Below are 22,441 nucleotides of genomic sequence, written 5' to 3' on the forward strand. Positions count from 1 at the left end.
CGTGGTGGCCGGTGGGGGGGGGGCCCTGCGCTGCAGGAAGAACTGGTGGATGTCCTCGCTGTCCCGCTTGAGCCAGGTGGCGTTGAGCAGGATGTTCTCGCAGCACTGCTGGACGGTGCGCTCCGCGGATGGGGCCGGGTGGCTCTCGAAGAAAGCCTGCACGGAAAGCACAGCGCCGTCCGTCGGGGCCCAGCGGCCGCAGGTGGGGCTGTGTTTTAAAAGCCCCCCCCCTCCCCTCCCCTGCATTTCGTGGGGGGGGTGCAGGAAGAAAGGAGGTTTTTCTCTCTCTCTCTCTCTCTGCTGGCTGCGGGAGCGGCGGCACGGCCCCGCTTCCATCTCCCTGCTGCCACAGGACACGACGCTGCACGCAGCTCCAGCCCGTCCCGGGGCACGCCGAGGGACGGCCCCAGCCCCTCAGCGGGAGGGCACAGGCGAGCAGCAAACCCAGGGTGGATTTCTGGGTGTATTTCTGGGTGCTTGGAGGAAGGAGATGGCATTTCTGAGCACGCTGCCTGCTGCGCCATGACCTCCGGGCACCGCAGCTCCCGGAGTCGTTGCATGTCCTCCTGTCCCTCCCTCCAGCACCGACCCACCCACAGCTCCAGCTGAATGAGCACACTGCTGTGGGGCAGGCTGAGCTGCCCCCCCCCCCCCAGGGAACCATCCTCAGACCCCAGCACCCGCACCCAGCACGGCGCTGAGCGCCTCACGTTAATGACACGGGGACAGCAACGCGTCCCAGCAGAAAACCAGCACGGAGGGAACCATCGTGGGAATGAGGGTGGAGCGGGGCAGGATCGTTCTGGGGAACGCTGGGCAAAGGGTCTTTATGAGAAAGGACGACGAGGATAGCGGGAGGTTTCTGTGCAAAATCATCGGTGCTACCGAACCTCAAGGGAAGAGACTGCTGAATGACCCAGGCACGTGGCTCGGCCTATCTTCAAAACAAGAATTCCTTCCCAGCATTTTCGTAGTGGGAAAGCGATAACCGAGGGCAGCATTTTTAAGATTCTTCTGCCGGGAAGGAACCCCCCCCTGTAGAACTGCAGGGAGCAAGGAAAAGCTGCATGCTTCGCTTCCCAGGGCACCAGGGGGTGCCTGAGCCAGCAGCTCCCAGCACAGCTCTGCACACACACACACACACCTGCCCCGTGCCAAAGCCTTGCTCTTATTGCACAGCACCCCTGGCAGCACGAAGCCTGGGCCTACAGCACAGCATCGAGCTGGCTTCTAACGTGCGGGTAGTAATTAAGCAACGCTAATGAAATAGGGGTCATGAGAAGCTGTGTAACGAATTGCTCATTGAGGACATTTCCATAGAATAACTCAGGGTAAAGCAGCACGACTCGGGGAGCACACAGCAATCCCAGCGCTCAGAGGCAGAGACCAACCCCCCCTCCCCCCATCTCTGTGCAGCAATCCTGGGCTCTGCCCCGAGGCGCTTACATCAGCCCACGTCCATCACAGAGGAAGTTCATTACCTCCACCAATAACATCTCTTACCTTGACTTCCGCAGCCATTTTATCGTTTGCAAACCCATCCACTGTGAGCTGGAGGAAAAAAAAAAGAAGAAAAATACATCAGGTAACCGAGGCTGAGCAGTCAGCATTTCCAACACGGCAGCTCGGTTTGGGCCCTCCACGCGAGCAGAGCCCTCCTCAGAGCCCCACGCACCTTTATTAGTCTGGATATCAAGAATCCACCTTGGTATCGATTATAAAGCTCCTCCCAGTTGTCCCGTACAAACTTCCAAGCAGCTTTTCTCCCCTGCTTGCTGCCTCCTGCCACTCCTCCGATGACAGACACCGTGTCCTGGGGACGTACCTCTTCCTGGGGGTGAAAGCATCAACCATCATTCCAAACTGTTTCAGCAACCGCAGCGCGTCGGCTTCACGCCTTGCTGACAAGTGAGACAACAGCTTTCCCAAGGACTTACTGAAAGTGCAAAGGTGAGAACTTTTTGAATCAGTTCTGGCTGGGAGATGGCTCCGAGAACGCGCTCGATTCGGTTCTTCTCCTCCTGCATGTCTGCTTGCTTGTGAAGCTTCAAAGGCAGAGCAAACAGTGTTAGCACAGAAACCAAGTGGCCTCCTCTCACCTCGCGCTGCTGACGCTGCTGGGTTCGTCTTGAAGCACAACATCTGACAAACTGAACGTGTTCATGAATAACACCACGGTTATCTACGTTAGGGATCTCATTCCATAGGCATGAGCAGAAAGTACCGTCAGTAACAAGCTGCTCTTCACCACTGTTTATATATAAAGGCCAAGCAGAACCGTGCCTCTGAGCAAGGAAAAATAACCCGACAACGAGAGGCAGCAATCCGCTAGGTGGCAATTTCACACCACCCGAGGACCAAGGGACACAATGAAGGCCGAGTGATCTCATCGTCTGTGCATCACCCAGCTGGGCTCAGCTGCAGAGAAAACTCCATCTCAGAGGATGAACCTGCAGGGTGGGAGATTCGGGACACTCAGCTCCTCACTGCATAAGCTGGTGGTGTCGAGAAAGGAGAGCGCGCTCACCTTGAGCATGGTGTCTAGAGTAGTACTGTCTCCGTGCTTCAAAATAGTGACGTAGACCTAGGAGAGAGCACAGACATCCTTCACAGATCACACCTGTAGAGATGCAAAGCTAACCAGGGCTCTGCAGCAAACAGCTGCTAGGATCTGGGCCGGATCCCAGACAGGTGAGCAGAGCTGGACGATTGCTGCGCCGATCCCTTTTGTTTTAGCACTGGATTTCAGAAAGAATTTGCCAACCCCTCTGCCAATCCCTCTCTTAATTTCAACTACAGCAAAACAAGAGAGCAAGAAAGCTTTGTGCCACGTGACAGCTAGCTAGTAAGCACTTCAAATACGCTCAGCCCTTGTCCACCAGCCTCCAAAACCAACACCACTGGGAGACCGGAGCCGTTCCTGTGTCAGTGTACGTGGGAACCAGACCCTGTGATAACCTACAGGGCTCCTCAGATCAGCAGACAGGATGTTTTTTCCTTCCACGTGCTCTTTAAACCGGCGTCGGGCTTCTTCTAATGTTGCCTTGTGCCCAGCTTTTCCTAGTTTGCCCAACACCAGACCTCTCAGAAGGGCATCAAGATGACCTGATGAGAAGGAGAAAACAATTATTTGGAGGCAACCAGCAACTAAGTTAATGAAGGTCATTCTTCAATCCTTCCGCCTTCACTGATAAGGACAGAGCTCTAAAATAATCCTTCCCCATATGAGGGGATACCTAAAGAAACTAGGACTTTCCCGCTCTCCTCGGTGCCAGTGGAAGAATTTTTTTATTTTTTAAATGGGAAGAGGATCAGGAAAATAAAATTCTGGACCAAACACAGCACGCCCTGCCTGCCATGCGAGCTGGGCTGGTAATGCTAAGCAACCTGCTGGATCCACAGTGGGACAAACGAGCATGAACATACACAGCGTCCCACCCCGACAGCCCGAGCAGTTTGCTGTGCTCTAAGCTAGAGCAGAGATTGACATCAGCCACTGACTGGGCAGGGGAAGGTTTTACCATTTTAACAGGCACTTGAGAAAAGAGAGATGTTTGGAGGCTTCGTGTTTGGCTTTTTAAGCATCAAGACACCCCCCGGTGCCTACTTCAGCCCTTCCTCCCTTTGCCATTCCCAGCATTTTGATGGCTGATTTATTTCAAACCCCAAAACCACACTGTGAAACCCAGCGGTGAGTTCTCCTACCCTCTCCAGGTTTGGGGTCCCATCCCAGTCTCTCCCCTATTGGTGAAAAGACATCTTTCACGAACACCTGGATTTCCTCATAGAAGTCTGTGTGGGATAAGAGAGTTGAGAGAATCTCCAGGTTACAGCTGAGATCGCTCCACACAGTGTAATTGGGCTCATTCACAAAAGCTTCCATGACTTTTAGAACCTCTACAGTGCTAATGATTCCAGCTCGGGCCTGGGAGAGGAAAAGACACACATTAGTTTTACCTCCAAGCAGAATTCAGGCATCCAAGAGCTCGCTGCCTTGTAAATCAGGCAGTGCCAAGGTGAGCTCACACCTCGGCTGCGTGCTCAGTGCTCTCCATACACAGCTGAGAGCTTCACCAGGAGCTGGTGATGCCATGACAAGCATTGCATTTTGCAAAAGGGAAACAGACAACGAGATTTAGCCGCTTGAAATCGAAGCAGAGCTGGCGAGAGATCACAAACCTCCAGGGTTATTCTCAGCCAGATACTACACCCACTGACAGCTTGTTTGAGCCTACAATTGTAAGAGGTTTCGGTTTTGCTCCCCATTCAGCTGAGGGTGTAAAGCTTCTCCTGGAAGCACAAGCAGCACTGCCTTTCTACCTATGCCAGGGAAAAGCTGCACTGCCTCCCAGCACCAGGAAGAGATGGCTATGCTCAGGGCAGGTGACAGCTCTCCAACCAGACTGCTTCATCTGGAACCAGACCAGTAACTTATGGTAAAGAAAAGGGGGGGGGGGGGGTGAAAAATCGATTTCTACTAAAATAAAGGAGTGTAACACACTGCTCCTGTGTGTATTACTACTATCATTTGACCCATTGGTCCTGCAGTATTTGGGAAGGAATCCAGGCCACGCTTTGAAACCCTCTCAACTAAGCCACAACAAGTTGCAAGCTTTGAAGCTAGAGGGACAGGGCAGCAAACCCACATGGTTCCAACCTTCCATGCTTCTGCCAACCAAAAAAAGGAACAGAAAAGCCCAACCTGAAGTACAGAGTACAGCAATGCACTGCTCAGAGCTAACACTGCCTGCTTTTGGGGCAATCCCTTGCTGTGGAGCACTAAGAAGCCCCAGCAGCCACCTCCTCCAGGGGAGCACATCACAAACCCTACTGGCTGCAGCACAGCGCTGATAAAGTCTTGGATGAAGGCTTGGAGGGGGGGTAATTAAAACATCCCTAATTTGATCAATTACAAGAAAATCCTCAAAACAAAGCACCCCTCCAAAAAAAAACCAGCAAGAGGGGAGTTAGAAACTGATTGCTCCCATCGGGTTTAAGCCTCAGAAACAAGCCTGGTCTTGTCGAGTGAGTTAACAGTGAAATGCAGGCAGTAATAGCAGGGTGCTTTGCCTCCAGGAACACAGGCCGGCTCTTCAAACACCCGTTTCTGTCACCACGTAGCTCTCATGATTAGACAGAGCAGCACGGGTTGCTTACCAGAGAGAAAAGATCGTTCTGCAGGCCGAGCCTGTCCACGGGGGGGAGGGAGAGGTCTTTGATGGCTGGTATTAAACTCTCCAGCATGTCGGGGCTGTACTGCGTGCGGTAGAAGCCCACTGTTCCCAGGTTCAGCTGAAAAGCACCAAAGAGAAACAGATGAAAAACGAGGGAAAATAAAATAAGCATTTTTTAACTAAGGAGCGCACCCTGAGAGGGATGGAAGAGGAGAGAGAGCTGGCAGGAGGAAACAGGCTGGGAGAGAGGAGGAAAGAGAAACCACAGGGAAAACACAGCGCAGGAGACTGCCCGTGCTGCACGTGTGACTGCTGGAACCTCACCTCAACTTGCTCAACAGGACCCTGACACAGAACTGGAGGAAGGAGAACAAGTGTCCCTGCCCTGCATGAGAGCAAGTCCCACGTCGTGGGGCTGAGGAACTGCGTGCTGCTGCCTGCAAGCGTTTCCAGGAAGGCAGGCAAAGATCTGGTTTAGGAGAATAACTCCTCCTGCTGCTTCATGGAGTTACCACTCAGAGTACAGCTCCAGCTCACAAACCATTGTGCTAAACCTCGTTAGTTCACGCAGCAATAATTCCAGTCAGTCGCTGCCTTCCCGTTCTCAGCTCCTGTTTCTGACCCGTGTCTGCAGCACATCTCAGCAGTGGGTTTGTTTTTTTCCACTTGCAGATTCCTCCTTGCCTGGTAAAACCCATTGCAAACCTTCACGCTAACGAGAAATGAACAGGACTGTTCTTGCTCGCAACGGACTTGAACTAAACCGCAGTTGCCACGGGATACTGAAAAAGCCACGGTATTTAAAATGAAAAGCTGCCTCTGCTTAATGGGACCCTGTTTTTCTGGGTGAGAAGCTTCCAGTTTACATTGTCTGCACTGCCCATGGAAACAAAGGTTTGAAGGGAAAGGACCACGTTGAGCATTACTGAGAGGAGCCAATAACCAGCAGTAGCACAGAGAGGCCCCTGCACAAGAAATACAAGATTGCAGGGGAAAAGAGAGGGAAGAGGAAACTGAAATGCAGGAGAGGGTGACAGTGACAACCCAACTTATTGCTCCCCTGTGGCTACTCACCTTCACCCACTGGTCTGGTTTAACATCTTTCAAAACCAAGGTCAGCTCTGGCTTGTCCATCAGCACTTGCATTTTGGCACTGGTGGGGTCATCGCTTGTACAAATGCTTATGGGGACCATCCACATAGGGAAATCCTCCCCTAAAAGAGGAAACCAAAGGAAAAAAAAAAAAAGGAAGGCCTAAGGAAAAAGGGTGTGCACACACTGAGGAACTCTGGGTGAGGTTGAAGTTTCGGCAGCAGTTGCTGTCAGTGTGTTCAAATTTAAGCTGACAAAAACCTGAAGGAAAAGGGCAGTTCTAGGGTCCAGCACCACGGGTCTCTACATCACCTATGAAGCCCAACACTTGAATTTCCATAAGCAGAGGAAATAGGCAGAATTTTCATCTTAAAATACAGCTGACTTCCATACGAGGCATTTTTATTTATTCACAGCCATAATACAAGGAGCTTACAGAGCTCCTCAGATGGCAGCACTGGCCCTAAAGCAGGCATGGGAAGAGAAGAGCCTCAGCACGAAAGCTGAACCACAGACTGCAGCTGAATGCCATCCACCACAGCAGGAGGACATGGGAAGTGTCAGAGCACTCAGCTTCGTATTAATTCTGGAGTCTTAACAAATACTTAAACACCTGAATCCAAGCAGTGCAGCTGTTTGATCACCCAAAATCATGCAGCACTGCCATTGCACAGAGAGGGACGAGCACCCTGCTCCTGCTCCCAGCGCCCATCTTACCAGCATATGGTCCACTGGCACAGAATTTCTTCTGGACTAACTTCAAGACTTTGTCGTCTTCTTGCTAAAAAAAAAAAAACAGAAATAAAATCAATTGGATTTTTCAAGAGTTGCAACTTATTTCAACGTTTGTGGAGTTATAGGAGGAAAGAACTACGGGCCACCTCGTCCCAGCTTCCGTGCATCACAACTTCTGTGCGCTCCTTAAATTTGCAGTGACTTCCATTCTCCCCCACAGACAGAAGCTACCTCAAGGATTCATTCCAGCTTATTCATCGCTGCTGCTGCTGAGACATGCGTGCCCTGATTACCATTGATTTTTTGGGGTCTGGTTTCAGTTTCCAAGCCACTACCCCTCGCTCAGCCCGCGATGTCGCAGAGGAAGCGCAATCAAGCTGGAGCGAGAAGCCAAGTGCGTGGGGAGGGGACCAGAGCAGATATTCCACTGCCCCCACCCCCAGCTTTTCACACACAAAAAGCAAACAGGCCATGTCAGCAAACTCCAGGCACACGGCCTAAAGTGCCTGTGGATCCACTCCATTTCACTTCCCACCCGGTTCCTCCTCTTCCCCTCCCTGTAGAAACAGACCTGTCGCTACACAAAGCAATTCACTGCACCACGCTCCGGTCCGAGAGGCATTTTTAAGTGATTGGAAACCACCACATTTGATCTTAAACACAGCTGAAGGGAGAATATTTGAGCTGAAATACTGGAGGAAGAAAGAAAAATCGCTATAAGGGGAATTACTGCACAACTCACCTGTTCAGCTTCCACATAAATGAGCGGAAATCCCATTTGTTTGGTCCATGTATTCATCACAGCAGCAATAGGTTTACCACTAGCTTTTTCCAGGCTTTCCCAGAGGTCCTCTGTAGAAGAAAAGCCTGATTAAGGAATCCTTGAGCCCCACTGTGTCAGACACTGTTACGCTATGGGGCCCTGGGGGGTGGGAGCTGCAGCACAGCCCCCATTTGCCCACTGTGATCTCCACTGCCCTGTTATCAAGTTGTTAAGATGACAGGCAAGGAAAAGGAAATGGTTGAAACCATCTGCAGGCGAGGAGAAAGCTTCACGGCAACTAAAAGCATGTCATCAGTCCATTCTGGATATGTAAAGTGATAAAAAAGAAGAGTCCTCTCCTGAAGTTTTCATCTACTACGCCAAAAGAGCCAACCGAGCCACGCAGACTGCACGAGGCCGAGCGTCCACGTCTGCGTTTATGACTGAGAGCCAATAAAAGGTGTAAGGAAGGAAAGCACTGGGAGATGTCAGAGCAGACTTTGAACTGTTTACTCATCCAGGCAATCAATCCTGCCCAGCACAGTGCGCTCCATTTCTAAGTCAGCTCATTACGGGGATGTGCCCGCCACCGGTGGGTGCAGGTCCTGCCTCATCCAAGCAACAGAACCCCCAGAGGATGCTGAACTCTGGCTGTGCAGGGGAACATTGTATGAAACTGGAAACGAGCCCACGATTCCCTGCTTTTCAGTTACTCAGCTGTTATACCAGCTAGGTAAGAAACCACCAAATGGGCTCTAGGTATTTTGTCTCCAGAGATCAGTTTTCTCCATCATGCAATAATCGTCGCTTACCTGTGGCTGCATTCTTCTGCAGGAACTTGGTTAAATATAAATTCATTCCTTTCCGAAAGTCCTGGGGACATACAATGGAAGACATGTAATGGTACCACAGCCCTTCTGCCCTCCCTCCATGCTGCATTTAGATTCAAGAATCAAAGAATCCCAGGGTCGATACGTACACCTGCAACTCCCTCCTAAACTATGCTGCCAGAAGGAATAACTTCAATGCCTTTTTCCTTAAGCCAGATTTTAGCACTGAAATAATTCTATTTCTGTATTTTCCCCATCGCCTTATTTCTCCCAGGTAAGCTCAAATACAGCCCCAAAACCACACAGAAGCAGCCTGCCTACAGCTAGCTCCTGACAGCAGGCTATTTACCTCATCACCAATGTAGTCGTGCAGCATTCGGATTACAGATGCCCCCTTGCTGTAAGAAATAGCATCAAATATTTCATCTACTTCGGATGGATGGCCAACGCTAACCTGTGATGAGGAGGAGAATTGCCAGTGAGTTAAGCACCACAATATTCTGATCTTGTTTGTGCTGTTGCTTAAGGAGTTTTCTCATCGAAGAACGTGCACGTGTAATGAAGGAAAATCCACAAATGTAAATGCAATTTTGGATTTTCCTTTGCGTTACCAATGACTGGACAGCTCTTTCTCAACAGGGAACAAAAAACTCCCATCCGGCTGACAAGAAAAAAAGGGAGCTCAGCAGGAGGAAGGGCAAAACTTACTTCGATAGGATGGCTGTTGTCTAAGGCATCGAGCTCCTGAGCTCGCGTGTAATCAGCAGAAACAAACTGAGTCCAGATGTCGTACTCCGGAAAGCAGTGGTCGACGCACAGGTACTCGATCCAGGAGGCAAAGCCCTCGTTCAGCCAAAGATGGGTCCACCATTCCTGGAAGAGGAGGAGGAGGAGGAATAAAGAACGAGATTCCAAGGGCTTCACTCAACTAGCAACAAGGCTGCAGCAAGGAGAAGCTGGCAGTGTCCTAATTTAGCACAGGGCAGAGAAACAGGTAACGCCTGTGAGCATGAGTTCCTCCCTAGGAAGAAGTCAGAGAGCGATCAGCATGCTCTGCCTTCCCCTGTCTTAGAAAAGACCTAGAAATGCCTTTACAGGACACACTAGTAGAGAAGGAACTGATAATAAAGCACTTTTTTTTTTTTAATAAATAAGTCTGTTATTCCAGGACACTTTTACTAAGGACACTTAACAATAACGATACGAAGCACGCGTCAAAGCAAACTGGGAGAATTTGGAACTGTTCGATACCATGGTCACGAGGTTTCCAAACCACTGATGAGCAAGTTCGTGTCCCACAACCAGAGCAACCCACTGGCGAGATGAAGAACAGGAATTTTTGGGGTCAATGAGCAACGCGGTCTCCCTGTATTTAAAAGAGAAAGGTAACTGAAGAGAGGGAAACAAGCCTAGCTTAAAAAACACAAACAGAAGGAGGTTAAATAGCCTAAATGAGCTACAGAGTGAGCAGCACAACTGAAAAAAAACCAAAAGCTCTTTCAGTTTAGACGTCGTTTTGGTAAGTTCCACAGTTACTGGAATGCTTTGGAGCAATAGTTCCTCACGGCATGCAAGAAGACAAGGGCAATAACCCCAGCAGGAACGAGAAAGTTTACGTTCACTTATAAAATAGCTCCCTACATAATCTAGGAAGGAAGGGGGGACACGACAAGTCTCACCTCAACTGAGAGTCCCTTTGCACTGCACGGTGTATGTGCAGCAAACCTCTGCCTCCCTCGCCCCCCAAGGAAGCCCTGCTCTGCCCAGCATCACACACACACCCTGCGGACACACAGGTCCTCCACGCACAGCGCACGTGCACACAAGTGCTCCCAGCTCAGGCACGCAACCTTCCTCTGCCAGCACCCCACTGCAACCAGGACGTGGTGGGGTGGCCACGGCTCCAAGGGGACAAAACGTGCAGCTCCAAACACGGGAGGTGCCCCGATTAGGGCAAGCGTGCCAAACCGAGCGTAAAAAGGGGAAAAAACAGAGCAGCAAAAATTAAGGAAGGCTTAAAGAAAACTCTACTCATCCAAGACAAGGAGTTGTTTTGTGTTTGTTTGTTTGTTTGTTTGTTTCCCCCACTGGAAGCACAAGATTTCGTCAAAATTGTATTAAGTAAAAAAGGGGATTGTAAACCTGGACTCACAACATCATTGCAATTCTTTTTTTTTTTTTTTTTTTTTTTAAGGCCAAATTCAAAGTTTAGCAGAAGAAATCCGAAGGGCTTCAGGACTGAAGTCCAAAGCTTACAAGCCCAAGGTACAAAAGGAAGGAGGATCAGTCTAACGACGCGCACGGATCACGGACGGGCATCAAGCGCGGGTACAAAAGCTTGATGAGATGAACATTAAAAAGAAAAAAAAAAAACTGAAAAGGAAGGCAAGCTAGTGTTGCTCGTTTACATGATAATCATGTGGTTGCTAAATTTACCAACTTGCCTGCAACCTAAAAGAAGAAACCCTTCCAGCCACGCCAGTAAGCGCGGAATTTGGATGGGGAAAAAACAGCCAAGGGAGCTCTCCTGGAGAACAGGCCGTGCTGCCAGACAGCCCAGAACCCTCCCACCCTTGGACAGTGCTCGCTGAGCTCACTCCTGCCTTCCTAAGGGTTGTGTCGTAACGCACGCTGCTGCAGGAGTCACCACGATTTCAAAGTGAAGCAAGAGCTGAAGGTATTGGCTTGGTCTTATGTGGGACGACGCCAGCTCCCTACAGCTAATCCAGTTACTTCTAAGAGTTAGTGAACAAAGGAGGGGAAAGACAGTATTTTAACAGCATACCTATAAGTAACAAGGCCCCAGTTCTCCATGGCACCTTTATAAAATAAATACAAAGGTTTATTGATATGGATACACACCTCTTCCTAAATGTTTGTAATTCAAACAAAATACAGTTCACCAATAAAGCGAGTTACTTTACCGGCAGCAAAATCTGCAATAGCTATGAGATCAATTTTAGGAAGAGGGTAAGGAACATTGAAGTAATCCTTATAAAAAGGCAGAGTTTTAGCAGCAACCTGGAAGAGAGGAGAGGAGAAAGCTGGTCAATACTTTGTTAACTTGGAACAACTGGTAAAACCGAAAGCTTCTTGATGGCCAAGACCAGCCTACGAGAGCAGCACGCACAAGCTTTCCTCGAGGAGCCTCACTCCCAGCTTCCAGAGGACAATGCTTTGGAAGACTCCCATCCCCTTTTGCTCCCAGGCTGTACCCTTCCCTTCAGTATTCCTCACCATCTTTGGATCACAGCCCGCACCGTTACATTAAAACGACTCAAGTGAGACGTGTGTTCTTTTCTCATTAGAGACACGAGTTTGCCCACAAGTGAAGCTTCCTTCCACATCAAGCCATCAAAGCAGAACACCCTCCCAAAGCTCGGGCAGATCCACGCCACCCGAAGAGAGGCACACGCGGCCTGCAGGAGCTCACAGCAGCACTAACAACATCACCCGGGGTGCATTTACCTCTAATGCAAACTTTCCTTGCTCGGCCTTGCCCACGGGAGTGTAAACACGCACTAAGACGCCGTCGAGGGACCGGGTCTCGACGAAGTCGTATTCTCCCACCACGAATGCCACCAGATACGTCGACATGATGGGGGTGCGAGCAAACTTGACTTCCACTAGGTTCTCGTCATCCGGGTAGGGCTTCCGGTCAATGACATTCTTCAACGTGAAAGAGAAGCAGTGAGGTTTCGTGGAAGTGAAACTGCTTTGCGACGCACGGGGCTGAGCACCCCGTCGTTAGGAATCACATGTTTCACATGAAAGAAGTTCCCTGATTTTGAAGTACAGATCACAGCGTAGTTCCCCCCCCCCGTCGCTAAAATAAGCCCCATCATGTATGGAGACGTGCTTCTATAATATACACACTAATATTCTATTAGTGGAAAGGCAGCTGAACGTGTTAGCTATCAGCTGCTGCCTTCCAAAGAGGATATTAGCCAGCTCCCAGTAAGGCACGAGGCTTTTACCAAACTACTGAAACTGAAATCATAACCACGTGGTCAGGGAGCAAAGCCAGACCTTCCAGGTTACAAGTGAACATCACGGAAATCAAGAAAAAAATAAAAATAAAACAAAGCCCATTTTAAAACTCACATGCTCTTCTCCCCAAGCACATTCCAGAAATACCTGCACCACGTTTAAAATAGTAACCTGGAAATGCCCACTCGTATTTGCGACAGAAGCACTTTCCCTTGCACATCTTACCCTAATTCTGCTCAGAAATTCTCCAGGGCAAAACACACGCCTGTTGATCTCAAGTTACAGCAGCTATACAAACATGCAAAGGGTTGGTTGTTCCCCCCCCCCAACCCCAGTCACTCTTCACCAAGCAGCACGTGGCATGACATATGCTAGACTTTAGCTAAAAAAACAAACACGCACCACTGTGGTTTGTAAGGTCTGTTTAGGTTTTGTGTAGCATCTGAAATAACAATATCATCTTTTAAGGCTTCTCTCAATTTAGACATGCTTACTCATAGCGAGTAAGGCAGATTACATTCCTAAGTGCCCTTCACTTTCCATCGGGCAGCTGCCTTTATTTTAGTTTTAGTCAGAAGACAGTTGGCGTATCAAGAACTTACCATATTTGACAAAGCTACTCTGTCTTTAGGAACCACCAGTGAAATATCAAAAGTTGCCTTAATAGCAGGCTCATCCCAGCAAGGGAAAGCTCTGCGAGCATCAGTAGCCTGAAAGAAGTAAAAACATTAAGCAAAGAAATCACAAGATGCTGTTGCAATGGAAACATACAAAAATTCAATGTATTTTAACGGGCAAGAAGCTGGGTGAATGATGGCTAGTGGTGAGGGCACTGTGCAGTCTCCTCACTGAGACCCTGACCCCTACACTAGAGCATTCTGTTACTACCACGATAGTTTATTTCCCTTCTATTTTTTTTTCCCTTTGTAACAGCAGCTAAAAAGCACTGCGTGCTCTGATGGAATTCTACAGTCCGAGCTGAATTTAGCAGAGTCATGACAGGAGCAAAGCTCAGTCATGTGAAAGCAGAGCCCCCAGGCAGCATGCACAGGACCACCTGCTCACATCCCAGCACCAACCTGCACCCAAAAGAACCTCTCTGCAAGCACGAGGTAAGCACTCCCTGCTTCCAAGTGACCAGGCAGGCAGCTAGGAAATCACAACGTGGGATGAGGTTCTGCCATTATGACCATTACATAACGCTCGAGCCATTTTCTGGCTCGCGTTCTGGATGTCGTTAAGATGCTGAGATAAAGGCAGAACGTTCTAATTAAAAATTGATATATTTCGCCAAGGCGAGTTACACAGATGTGTTTGACCACATCCACATCAATAGGTGTTTCTAAACACTGCATCTATTTTATTTCTATAGAACGCATCACACAGCAGCACGGCTGTTGGCTGGGGAACGTGCCAGATCCAGAATGCACTGACCTTCAAGACACAACGTAAAGGATAGCTTTAGCACTGCCCATCCACAAGAAGCAAAATGAAAATGCATTTTTTTTTTTTTTAACCCAGAGCACAGAGCTAAAGCCAGGAAACCAGGCCCGTGCTGCTCCTGAGAACAAAGCCCAGCACAGGGATGACATGCCTTGAAAACAGCAATACAGCCCCTACCTCAAACTGAGTGACAGCAGCATAGCGCGTGTCTCCAGTGGGGGTGGTGTATTTACTTCGGTAAAACCCTTTCATTTTATCGTTCAGCTCCCCTACGAAGTCTATCTTCAGCGTTCCCGTCCCTGCAACAGAAACAGGTTGGACATTGTTATGCAGACACCACAGAGCATTTCTTTGGCCCAGGCTTCTCAGCTGGCCCGCTGCCTTTCTGAAGATGGCCCTTCAGTTCATCCCCACCCATGACTTTTCTGCCTGTCTCCCCCAAACCCTTTGCTCTCCTGATGTAAAAGTGAGATCCAGCAGAGCTAAGCATCAAAACCAGTGCAGGCAAAGCCAGAGATACCATAGCACAGAGCAGTAACATTCCTGCAAGGTTCCTGCAGCACTCCTCCTCATCCTCTAAACACAAGACAGGAACCAGGACAGATCTACCTTAAGGCATCTGACAAGTCTGATCCCACAGCTCCTGGGTAAACTTGCAAAAACACAGGATGTGGCCATTCATCCCCAAAACCTACTGCCAGCGCCAAAGTGGAGCACTGGTTGCATTCAAGCTTCTAAGTCAATTAGTCTCAGGATTTATCCTGCCCTCGATGTCCCAGTGTAAAAGTGGAAAACCTGATCTCGATCAGAAAGGCAGCGTGCCAATATCCCACAGAATGGAACACGAGCAGTTTATCACCCGACCATCTTTACATTTGTGTTTGAAAAGATGGAGCAAAACCACCTCACCCGAACCAAGGAGCTAAGTTTCAATCCACAAACCCAGTACAGCAAAAAACTATAGTTTCAAACGATGTAGTGCATTCGAGCCTAGGAAAATACTGCAGCAACTCAAGTTAGCTCTTCCTCAGTAAGAGCAGAACAGATCATCAGCATGTGACAGAAATAGCTCGTGAGCCCAATAGCAGGTAAATAATTGGAGTCACCTTCGGTGTTAGAAGCAAACACTGCCATTAAGGAAACAAACTCTCCGGTTCCAGGCTCCCCCCCACAGGCAAAGTGATCTTATCATTTCTGGTTCCCATTAATCTTAACGATTTTAGTACCAAAGGGACCTTGTAAAAGAGGTTTCTTAAGTCAGGTGTTAATCTGCACTGTTGTAAGTACCCATTCACTGAACAGTCACAGAGATCAGCAAAGCACTTCCTAGGGTCAATAGCAACTTTTTCTGGCACCTCCTTGAAATGCATTCTTTCTGCTAGAAGAGGGAACTCCAACTTTAAGGTATTCTCAGAATTCAATCTACTTCAGCTTGATAGCTGATAGCTCAGGTCCTGCTCCCTCAGCCTCCAGGGGACACAGCTGCTGCTCCAGCTTCACTAATCCAAGCACCATAAACACCCAGGGCAGAGCAAGCTGAAAGCACCTGAATCTCTCTTACCTTTCTGAAGGGTGCTGGGAAAGGAGAGGGTAACCTTCTCATCCTCATTTTGATAGTTGAACCCCGTGGCATGTACCTCTGAAAGAGAAACAGATTTTGTTTGAAACACGATCCGGTGATGCTCGTGCGACCCCTGAGCACTGAAGATGAACTGGATCAGCTGAATCCCACAGCAAATCAATGAAGGTTTTGAATAATCCAGAAGGATCGTTTCGAGCAGTCCAAGAAATGCCATCACCTTGCTGCAGACCTGAATCCAGCACATTTACTCCAGGGGGTGCAGCCACAGCCCACCACCTCCCTGCACGCAGCATGGACTTCAGCTGTGCTGCCAACCTGCAAATGTGCAGCAACAACAGCAGCCTGTGCAACGCTACTCCAACCCTTGAAGACAGCAGAAAAAATGGCACTGTTCTCCCTCGATATTAAATGTTTATATTAGTGCAGCAGGAGTCTTGTTAATTATCCCGAGCAGAATGCATATGATTTAACTAATAATGGGTGGGCTGGTTTGAAAAGCACACTAATACCCAAGGCAGGGTGGCTCCGTTTGGTTTCAACCACTAAGAAAAACTCAACGTTGAGTTTCTTTAAAACTCGTCCTGGGACTCACACACCTACCTTGGAGACTGTGCACCGTGCAGCACGGGCATCCCAAACCAACTGGAAGATTAAGCAGCCTGGCATTCACGCGGCGTTGGGCTCTATTTGTAGATGCAAACATCTGAACTATGAGAGCAGGAGGGAGAGCTGGGGGAGGGAGCAGGCAGAGCTGAGCTGCCTGCAGCCCATGGACAGGGAGCCACCTCCTCCCAGTGCTCCCCCAGTGCCACCACAGCACCCGAAGCCATGCACAACGGTGCTCCTCCAACCACAGATCTAAAATAGCTGCACAGGGCCTCGCTGTGCAAGTCCTGCTACCTTCGTCACCCTATAATTAAGCGCTGCAGTAACTAGCTATCTCTAAGGAATGCAAAGCTGCACCAAAACACATCAGCAGAAAGAGCGACCGCGTGTCAGTGCCTCGAATGAAGGAGCTGGGTAACCCTGGGCACGGCAATACACCTCGCCGTGCAGGAATCCTGGTGTGTAACTCCAGGTTCTTTGACACAGTGAGTGTGTGGCAGGTCGGAACAGTTTGTGAAGATCCAGGCAATGCCCAAACCAGTGTCGAGTGACAGCATTCCCAGCATGTGCTGCCCACCCCATCCACTGACATCACCCAATCCGACAGGAGAACGTGGTTTGGGTGCTGAAATGGTGCAGAAGGTCCAGAGAGCTCTTCAAAACTGACCCAGGAGGAAAGATCCAGCAAACAGCCTCTGCAACGCACAGCAACACGCTCTGCTTTCTGTACAATCACAGAAAAAAGGGGACAAAACAGAGCACTGCCAAGTGCTGCCACACGCAGAGGCGAACGCCCAATGCAAGAACAGCTTACCACTCATGGCCCGTGCAACTCGGAGTGAAAAGCTTGCTTAAAACAAGGCTGCAATTTATAGAATGCCCTGCCTTCCCTGCCCAGGTGTCACTACAGGAACCCAGGTACGCAGCCCAAGCGTTCTCAAGATGTTGAGATAAGTTGTTCTACGGGTGGCAAAAGAAATCGGAGACACGTTGTTGTTTTTTTCATGAAAACACTGGAAGCGTTCTTTTCCTGCAACACTAGGCTCCCAGCCTGAAGGCAGAGCCAACACCACGCTCTGCTCACAGAGCACACGAGTGCTGGGTTCACACCGCGCTGCTCGGCCCGCGGGCAGGGCAACACCACGACACGATTCGAGCTGTGCAAATGGACACGGATCTTTCCAGGATGGAAAACAAGCCTGGACCGCACTGGGAAGCTCCAAGATCTGCTGTAAGATTGACCACTTCAACAGAGCTGCTTGGGTTTGTCTGCTGGGAGCAGCCAGCTGCACCCTCAGCAATGGGAAACTCACTCTTGGGGAGGAGCTTTGTTCCGTTGCAGCCAAACTCGCACAGACAGCGAAGCCACGGCCTCCGCTTCCCATCACTGCACTTTGGTTTGGAGTTTGTCTTTCCAAAGTATAGAAGAATCAATACCTCCCTGTTTATGCTTCCCCATCATCCAACTGCAGCTCTCATAGCTCTCAAAGCAGTTACTTACACATACCCCCTTCAAACACATTAGAATATACATGAAAAATTCGAAGTTACACTCTCTCAAATAACGACTCAGCACTAATAATAAAACCCACAGCAAAAAAGGAGCACGGAAAACCACCAGCAGCACTTTCTGTAGTTGAAGAGAAGCACTTACAAGAAAGATGGAATTGCAGTAAAAAGCTGCCCCAGTTCCTAACGGCGCTGAACACAAAAGCTCCTGAGGAGAACAACACGGTTTTGGCAGCCTGCTCACTTGGGAGAGTCTGGCACTGCAAGGTTGCAAGTTAATCACTAGCACATTAGTGCACAGTCTGGACCAAGTAGCATGAGAAAATACAAAGCTGCAAGAGCTGCCTTGGAAAAAAAGGCATCCGAAGCAGAGCTAGCGGCTCACCCGGACTCCGAGCGCTACGGATTAGATTTTACAACAGCATTTGAACCCAATGACAAGTCTTCCTCCAAAGCACTTCCCGAAATGGCACGGGAACAAGATGGAAACGTCAATTCATGATTCCAAAGTCTGCACTCCATGCTTACAAACGTGGATCCTCGCCAGCGGTTTGAACCGATGTCGGACGTCCATGTATGACACAGCCAAGGGGAAATGGTGGAAGGAGGAATGCCAGGAATCAGGCTGGCTGTAGAAGAACGCTGCCCTACCCAGGCTGGTTGGGCTGCGGGAGGGATTTTGTGTTTTGTTTTGCAAACAGCCCCCACTCACGGCAGGATGAGATAGAGCACTCAGCCAGCCCTGCTTGGGTCTGCTCACTGCATCCGCTGGGAGAAGTCAGAGGTACCCTCAGCAATGGAAAACTCACTCTTGGGGAGGAGCTGTGGCCCACTGCAATGGAGCTCACACAAACAGCGAAGCCACGGGCTCCGCTTCCCATCGCCGTGCTTTGCAGTAGAAAAATTCCAAACCAAAGTACTGAACCATCAATCAATCCTGCTCCATGCTTCGCTGTCATTCAGCTGCGGGCTACGTAGCAGAAATCGGCACCTGGACTTGAAAACTTCAGCCATCATCCCTCAGCCCCCCGTCAAGTTTTGGGAAGTTATCTCATTTCCCTGGAAACGCGCATTAAAATTCCAAAGGCCGAATCCAACCCTCTGCTGCCTCCATCTCCCAAAGAACAAACGGGAGGAGAAGGAACTGGGGGAACATTTTTCACCGCAGCCCTTAAGGAGAAACCATCATGCAATTTTACTCGCTCTCCAACGTTCTCCATAAGCAATATGAAGGAGGCTCATCGAAGCAACCAAACGCCGCTGATCTGGCTGATTTCTGTTGCTTCATTTCACATTCTAGTTTGGAGACCAGTTATAAAATTACCATCCAGAAGCTGCGCACAATAGAAGCATTAGTAAGACCGACTTGATCTGTATCAACAGGTGCCAGCAAACAGCCTGCCAATTTCATGCAATTTTACTTCCAAAGCCATTATACTATTTGGCAGTTTACCAACCCGAAAGATATGTTTTAACCCCATGAAGCCGGGCTGTAATTACAGAAAACATGTCAAAGTGCACCTCAAATATTTATGCTACAGCAGTCGGAGAGGTGAGTGCCCACACTGCAGCCAGAGGGCTGCACTCAAAGCTCTCCGTGTCCAGAGCACACCATGCCCACGCCAAGCTGAGATCAGAAAGAAGGAATTCAAGCTACAGAATCTGACTCCCAATTTACTCCATCTCAAAGACAAAAGCCTCCATGAAGCTCTGCTATTAATACCTCAAGGAGAGCCTACCACTGCTGAAGGATATAAAAGCAGACCCCCTGAAGGACGGCGAGATCAGCTCCGAAAACACAAAAATGACACCCAAACATCCCCTCTCTTTTATTAACTTTCCTTGGCTCCAGCGGAAAGCGATCACTCTCAGGCACCTTTTCCATTTGTTTTCATTTTCTCAACAGCAAAATAAGGAGTCAGTAGGTGGTGTGGGCCTAGGGCACGGTGCCTGGAACAGACCCCAGCAGCTCAGCTCCTCCCCGTGCACCCCGAGCTGCATCCCTCGGGCACGGGGCTGCTCACACCCGCACCTCTGCTTTCTTTCCTACGACATTAAAAAAGAAAAGCATCAAACCAATCGAAATGCAAGAACTCCCTGCAGATGCTCTGCTTGCCACATCGAACTCCGTTAGCCTGAGGACAGTGCTATTTCAGAGAGAGCACTGCAAGAAGAATGAGATGGTCCCGATGAAATCAAGCCCAGGAAAGGCAGGTTCCTTGTGCGGGGGCTCAGGCACAGCCCTTCCCTCCAACTCCAACAGCTGCTGGGGAGGTGTACCTGGGAAGTTTAACATGGCCAAGCTCACTCCTTTAATTCATCACCAGGTTTTGATGCAGTTCCTCCTGACTCTTTGACAGTGACCCTCCTCCTTGGACTCTTCCTCCTGCAGAGCTTTTTGTTGTCTGAGGGATGTAAGAAACAGAGGCACGTCGTGGACCAAAGCACTACGATGCCTGGGGCAGCAGAGGCTCCCCACGACAGCCAGAAAATGTTTGCACACTACCAAAGCATTACATTTCAAGCAGCTGATTTCCCACACCTTCATCATTTCGCCCTTTAATCGTTACAACTCCTTTTGGGCCTGCTAAAATCTCCTCCAAATATAATTGGTGATGACAACAACTACCGTGACAGCGTGTCACCAGCAGGTACTGCTGCCTTGTTTCCCAAGAACTTCCCATCTTCCACTGACCTGCACTCTCTCCCACACACAATCACCCCTTTCCACACTGCCACATGCTAGTAGACATTGAGAAGAATTTTCCTAAGTTTTTTGCACTTTTTCAGACCCTTCACAATGAGCATTTCCTACTGCGAGCTACGCCTGATCCAGTTCTTAGCTAAGCCCTTGCTGCAGCTTTTGTCAGTACAGCCAAGTCCATAGGCACAGACCATGTTTTTTATGCAGGTATCCGCTGTACAAACAATGTCACAACAGCCGTCCCTTTGCCTACGACACACAAACGTGAGGGTAGGATGGAGGGAGCTTGAGGTAATACAACAAAAATGGCAGGAATGGGAAAAGAATGAAGGCTAGGGAACTCACTGCATGCCTTACAGGCACGTTAGCTGCTCCAATTATATATTTTCTGTTGAAGTTGTTAACTGTTGGCAACAGCACTTCGTGTCAAAAATACATTACCATAAAACACCAGCAGAAGAGCAACCCTACCTTCGTCCCCTTCTGGCGCATAGGAAGCTGTAATGATGTCGATATCAGCGCAGTTCATCACAATCTGGTTGGTTGCATGCTTCACCTGCAAGAGAAACATTATCAGCATCAGGAGCAAGGGAGCACAGAGGGGAGGGCAGCCCACTGGGGTAGGCATTCCCATCGCCATTTCATCTCCAAACTCCCACATCACCACCTGCCTGAAAGGAAACGTGGTGCTTCCGAGAGGCAAAGAGAAAGATTAGCCACCAGCTGCTCTTGCTCCTTCCAGAACGTGGGTACTTGAATCCCGTTCAAACCCTCTGTCCCTGCTCATCAATACTGTAAATTATTGAGGGGAGTGGACTGCCTGTTAAAAACCTGTATGTATGCCTGACAATAGGGCCCTTGTACGTGCCTGGCAATCCAAGACCAATGAAAATAGATAGGGAGCCGTAGGCTTCCTTTCAGCGGCGACCTAGAGGAGACTGCAGAACAAGTGGAATGCTTGTGAACACAAACCCACATCTTCCAGGGATGGCAAGAAGCACAACCTACAGCACAGCGTTCTACACTGGTGACACTGTAAGAAGCTCTTAGGTTAAAAACATCTGCCAAGAAATTCCCTTTACATTTTCCTGAAAGCTTTCCTTCTGCCAGCTCTTGGCTCTGCACGCTTTGCTTTATTTAACAAGTGGCCGGCTCCCAGCGTAGTAACAAACTGCCTCCCCGTGCCAGCTCCCTATTTGGATGCAAGAGCTTGAATACAGAAGAATTCAAATTAAATATCAATTAATTACAAAGGGGCTAAATATTTGGGAACTAAACTAGGAATTATTCGGAACCTTACGGCTGCAGCCACCCGAAGCAGCACGCTGGATGGAGTCAGCAGCCCTGCTATGCAGGACACCGCTCCTGGCAGCAGGCAATGCCAGCTCTTCAGAGAAAAGAGAATCTCTCCAACAGCCAACTGCACCTTACCACAGCCACGACAGCACCCAGCCACCTCGTTCCTTCAAGTGTGAGCACTCACAGCCCCTTCTTGATTGTTTTTTTTGCTCCTATAATGTGCCCTGTCAGCCCCTGCTACCAGTAAAGCCAAAGCAATGAAATGTGTGAGCGTCAGGGCTGGGGGGCACAGCAGCAGCGCTCGGCCCCGAGCCCTCCTGCCCAGTCTCACCCAGGGAATGCTTCCTTAGTCACTGTGTACACAAAACCCAAATCTGGTCGGTGATGAGAGGCTGAAGAAATTTAAACGTGTAACTCAATAGCAGCGCGCGCATCGTAACAATGGTCCGGCTCGTCTCATAATCCACCAGCCCAAGCGCTAAAACCAGAATTCCCAAGGAAAGCTGGCCCCCCTCAGATGCTTCACTGGAGGCAAACCTCCCCCGGGAGTTTCTCCATTCCTTCGTCACCACCCTTGCTGCTGAAGCAAGCAGCTGCAGCTCACTCCCAGCAGCAGAGCTGCCCGTGCACTAAGCACGAGGGGTCAGCTCCTTTCCCCACGGTGCCCCCCCCCCCCCAGGGTCACGGAACCAAACCAACGTCACCCAAAGAAGC

The 22,441-nt window shown here is 49.5% G+C and overlaps 1 protein-coding gene across 1 annotated transcript in view; it reads right to left on the reverse strand.

Moving 5' to 3' along the window:
• Positions 1 to 22,441, reverse strand: part of NPEPPS (aminopeptidase puromycin sensitive) — a gene marked incomplete at its 3' end in the record, with an annotated part of 28,645 nt that continues 6,204 nt past the window's right edge. Inside the window, exons 2-23 of the mRNA XM_021377622.1 lie at positions 20,900 to 20,984; positions 15,589 to 15,666; positions 14,205 to 14,326; positions 13,187 to 13,294; positions 12,063 to 12,263; positions 11,519 to 11,615; positions 11,380 to 11,413; positions 9,846 to 9,960; positions 9,303 to 9,467; positions 8,944 to 9,048; positions 8,577 to 8,637; positions 7,744 to 7,853; positions 6,984 to 7,047; positions 6,249 to 6,388; positions 5,158 to 5,292; positions 3,706 to 3,925; positions 2,963 to 3,105; positions 2,528 to 2,584; positions 1,938 to 2,045; positions 1,676 to 1,831; positions 1,504 to 1,551; positions 1 to 156 (exon numbers count right to left, since the gene is read on the reverse strand). Coding sequence (XP_021233297.1) covers positions 1 to 156; positions 1,504 to 1,551; positions 1,676 to 1,831; positions 1,938 to 2,045; positions 2,528 to 2,584; positions 2,963 to 3,105; positions 3,706 to 3,925; positions 5,158 to 5,292; positions 6,249 to 6,388; positions 6,984 to 7,047; positions 7,744 to 7,853; positions 8,577 to 8,637; positions 8,944 to 9,048; positions 9,303 to 9,467; positions 9,846 to 9,960; positions 11,380 to 11,413; positions 11,519 to 11,615; positions 12,063 to 12,263; positions 13,187 to 13,294; positions 14,205 to 14,326; positions 15,589 to 15,666; positions 20,900 to 20,984 — 2,508 coding nt within the window. The remainder of the gene's footprint in view (positions 157 to 1,503; positions 1,552 to 1,675; positions 1,832 to 1,937; positions 2,046 to 2,527; positions 2,585 to 2,962; positions 3,106 to 3,705; positions 3,926 to 5,157; positions 5,293 to 6,248; positions 6,389 to 6,983; positions 7,048 to 7,743; positions 7,854 to 8,576; positions 8,638 to 8,943; positions 9,049 to 9,302; positions 9,468 to 9,845; positions 9,961 to 11,379; positions 11,414 to 11,518; positions 11,616 to 12,062; positions 12,264 to 13,186; positions 13,295 to 14,204; positions 14,327 to 15,588; positions 15,667 to 20,899; positions 20,985 to 22,441) is intronic.

This window comes from Numida meleagris, chromosome 26 (genome assembly GCF_002078875.1).
Source record: "Numida meleagris isolate 19003 breed g44 Domestic line chromosome 26, NumMel1.0, whole genome shotgun sequence".
Classification (NCBI taxonomy): Eukaryota; Metazoa; Chordata; class Aves; order Galliformes; family Numididae; genus Numida; species Numida meleagris.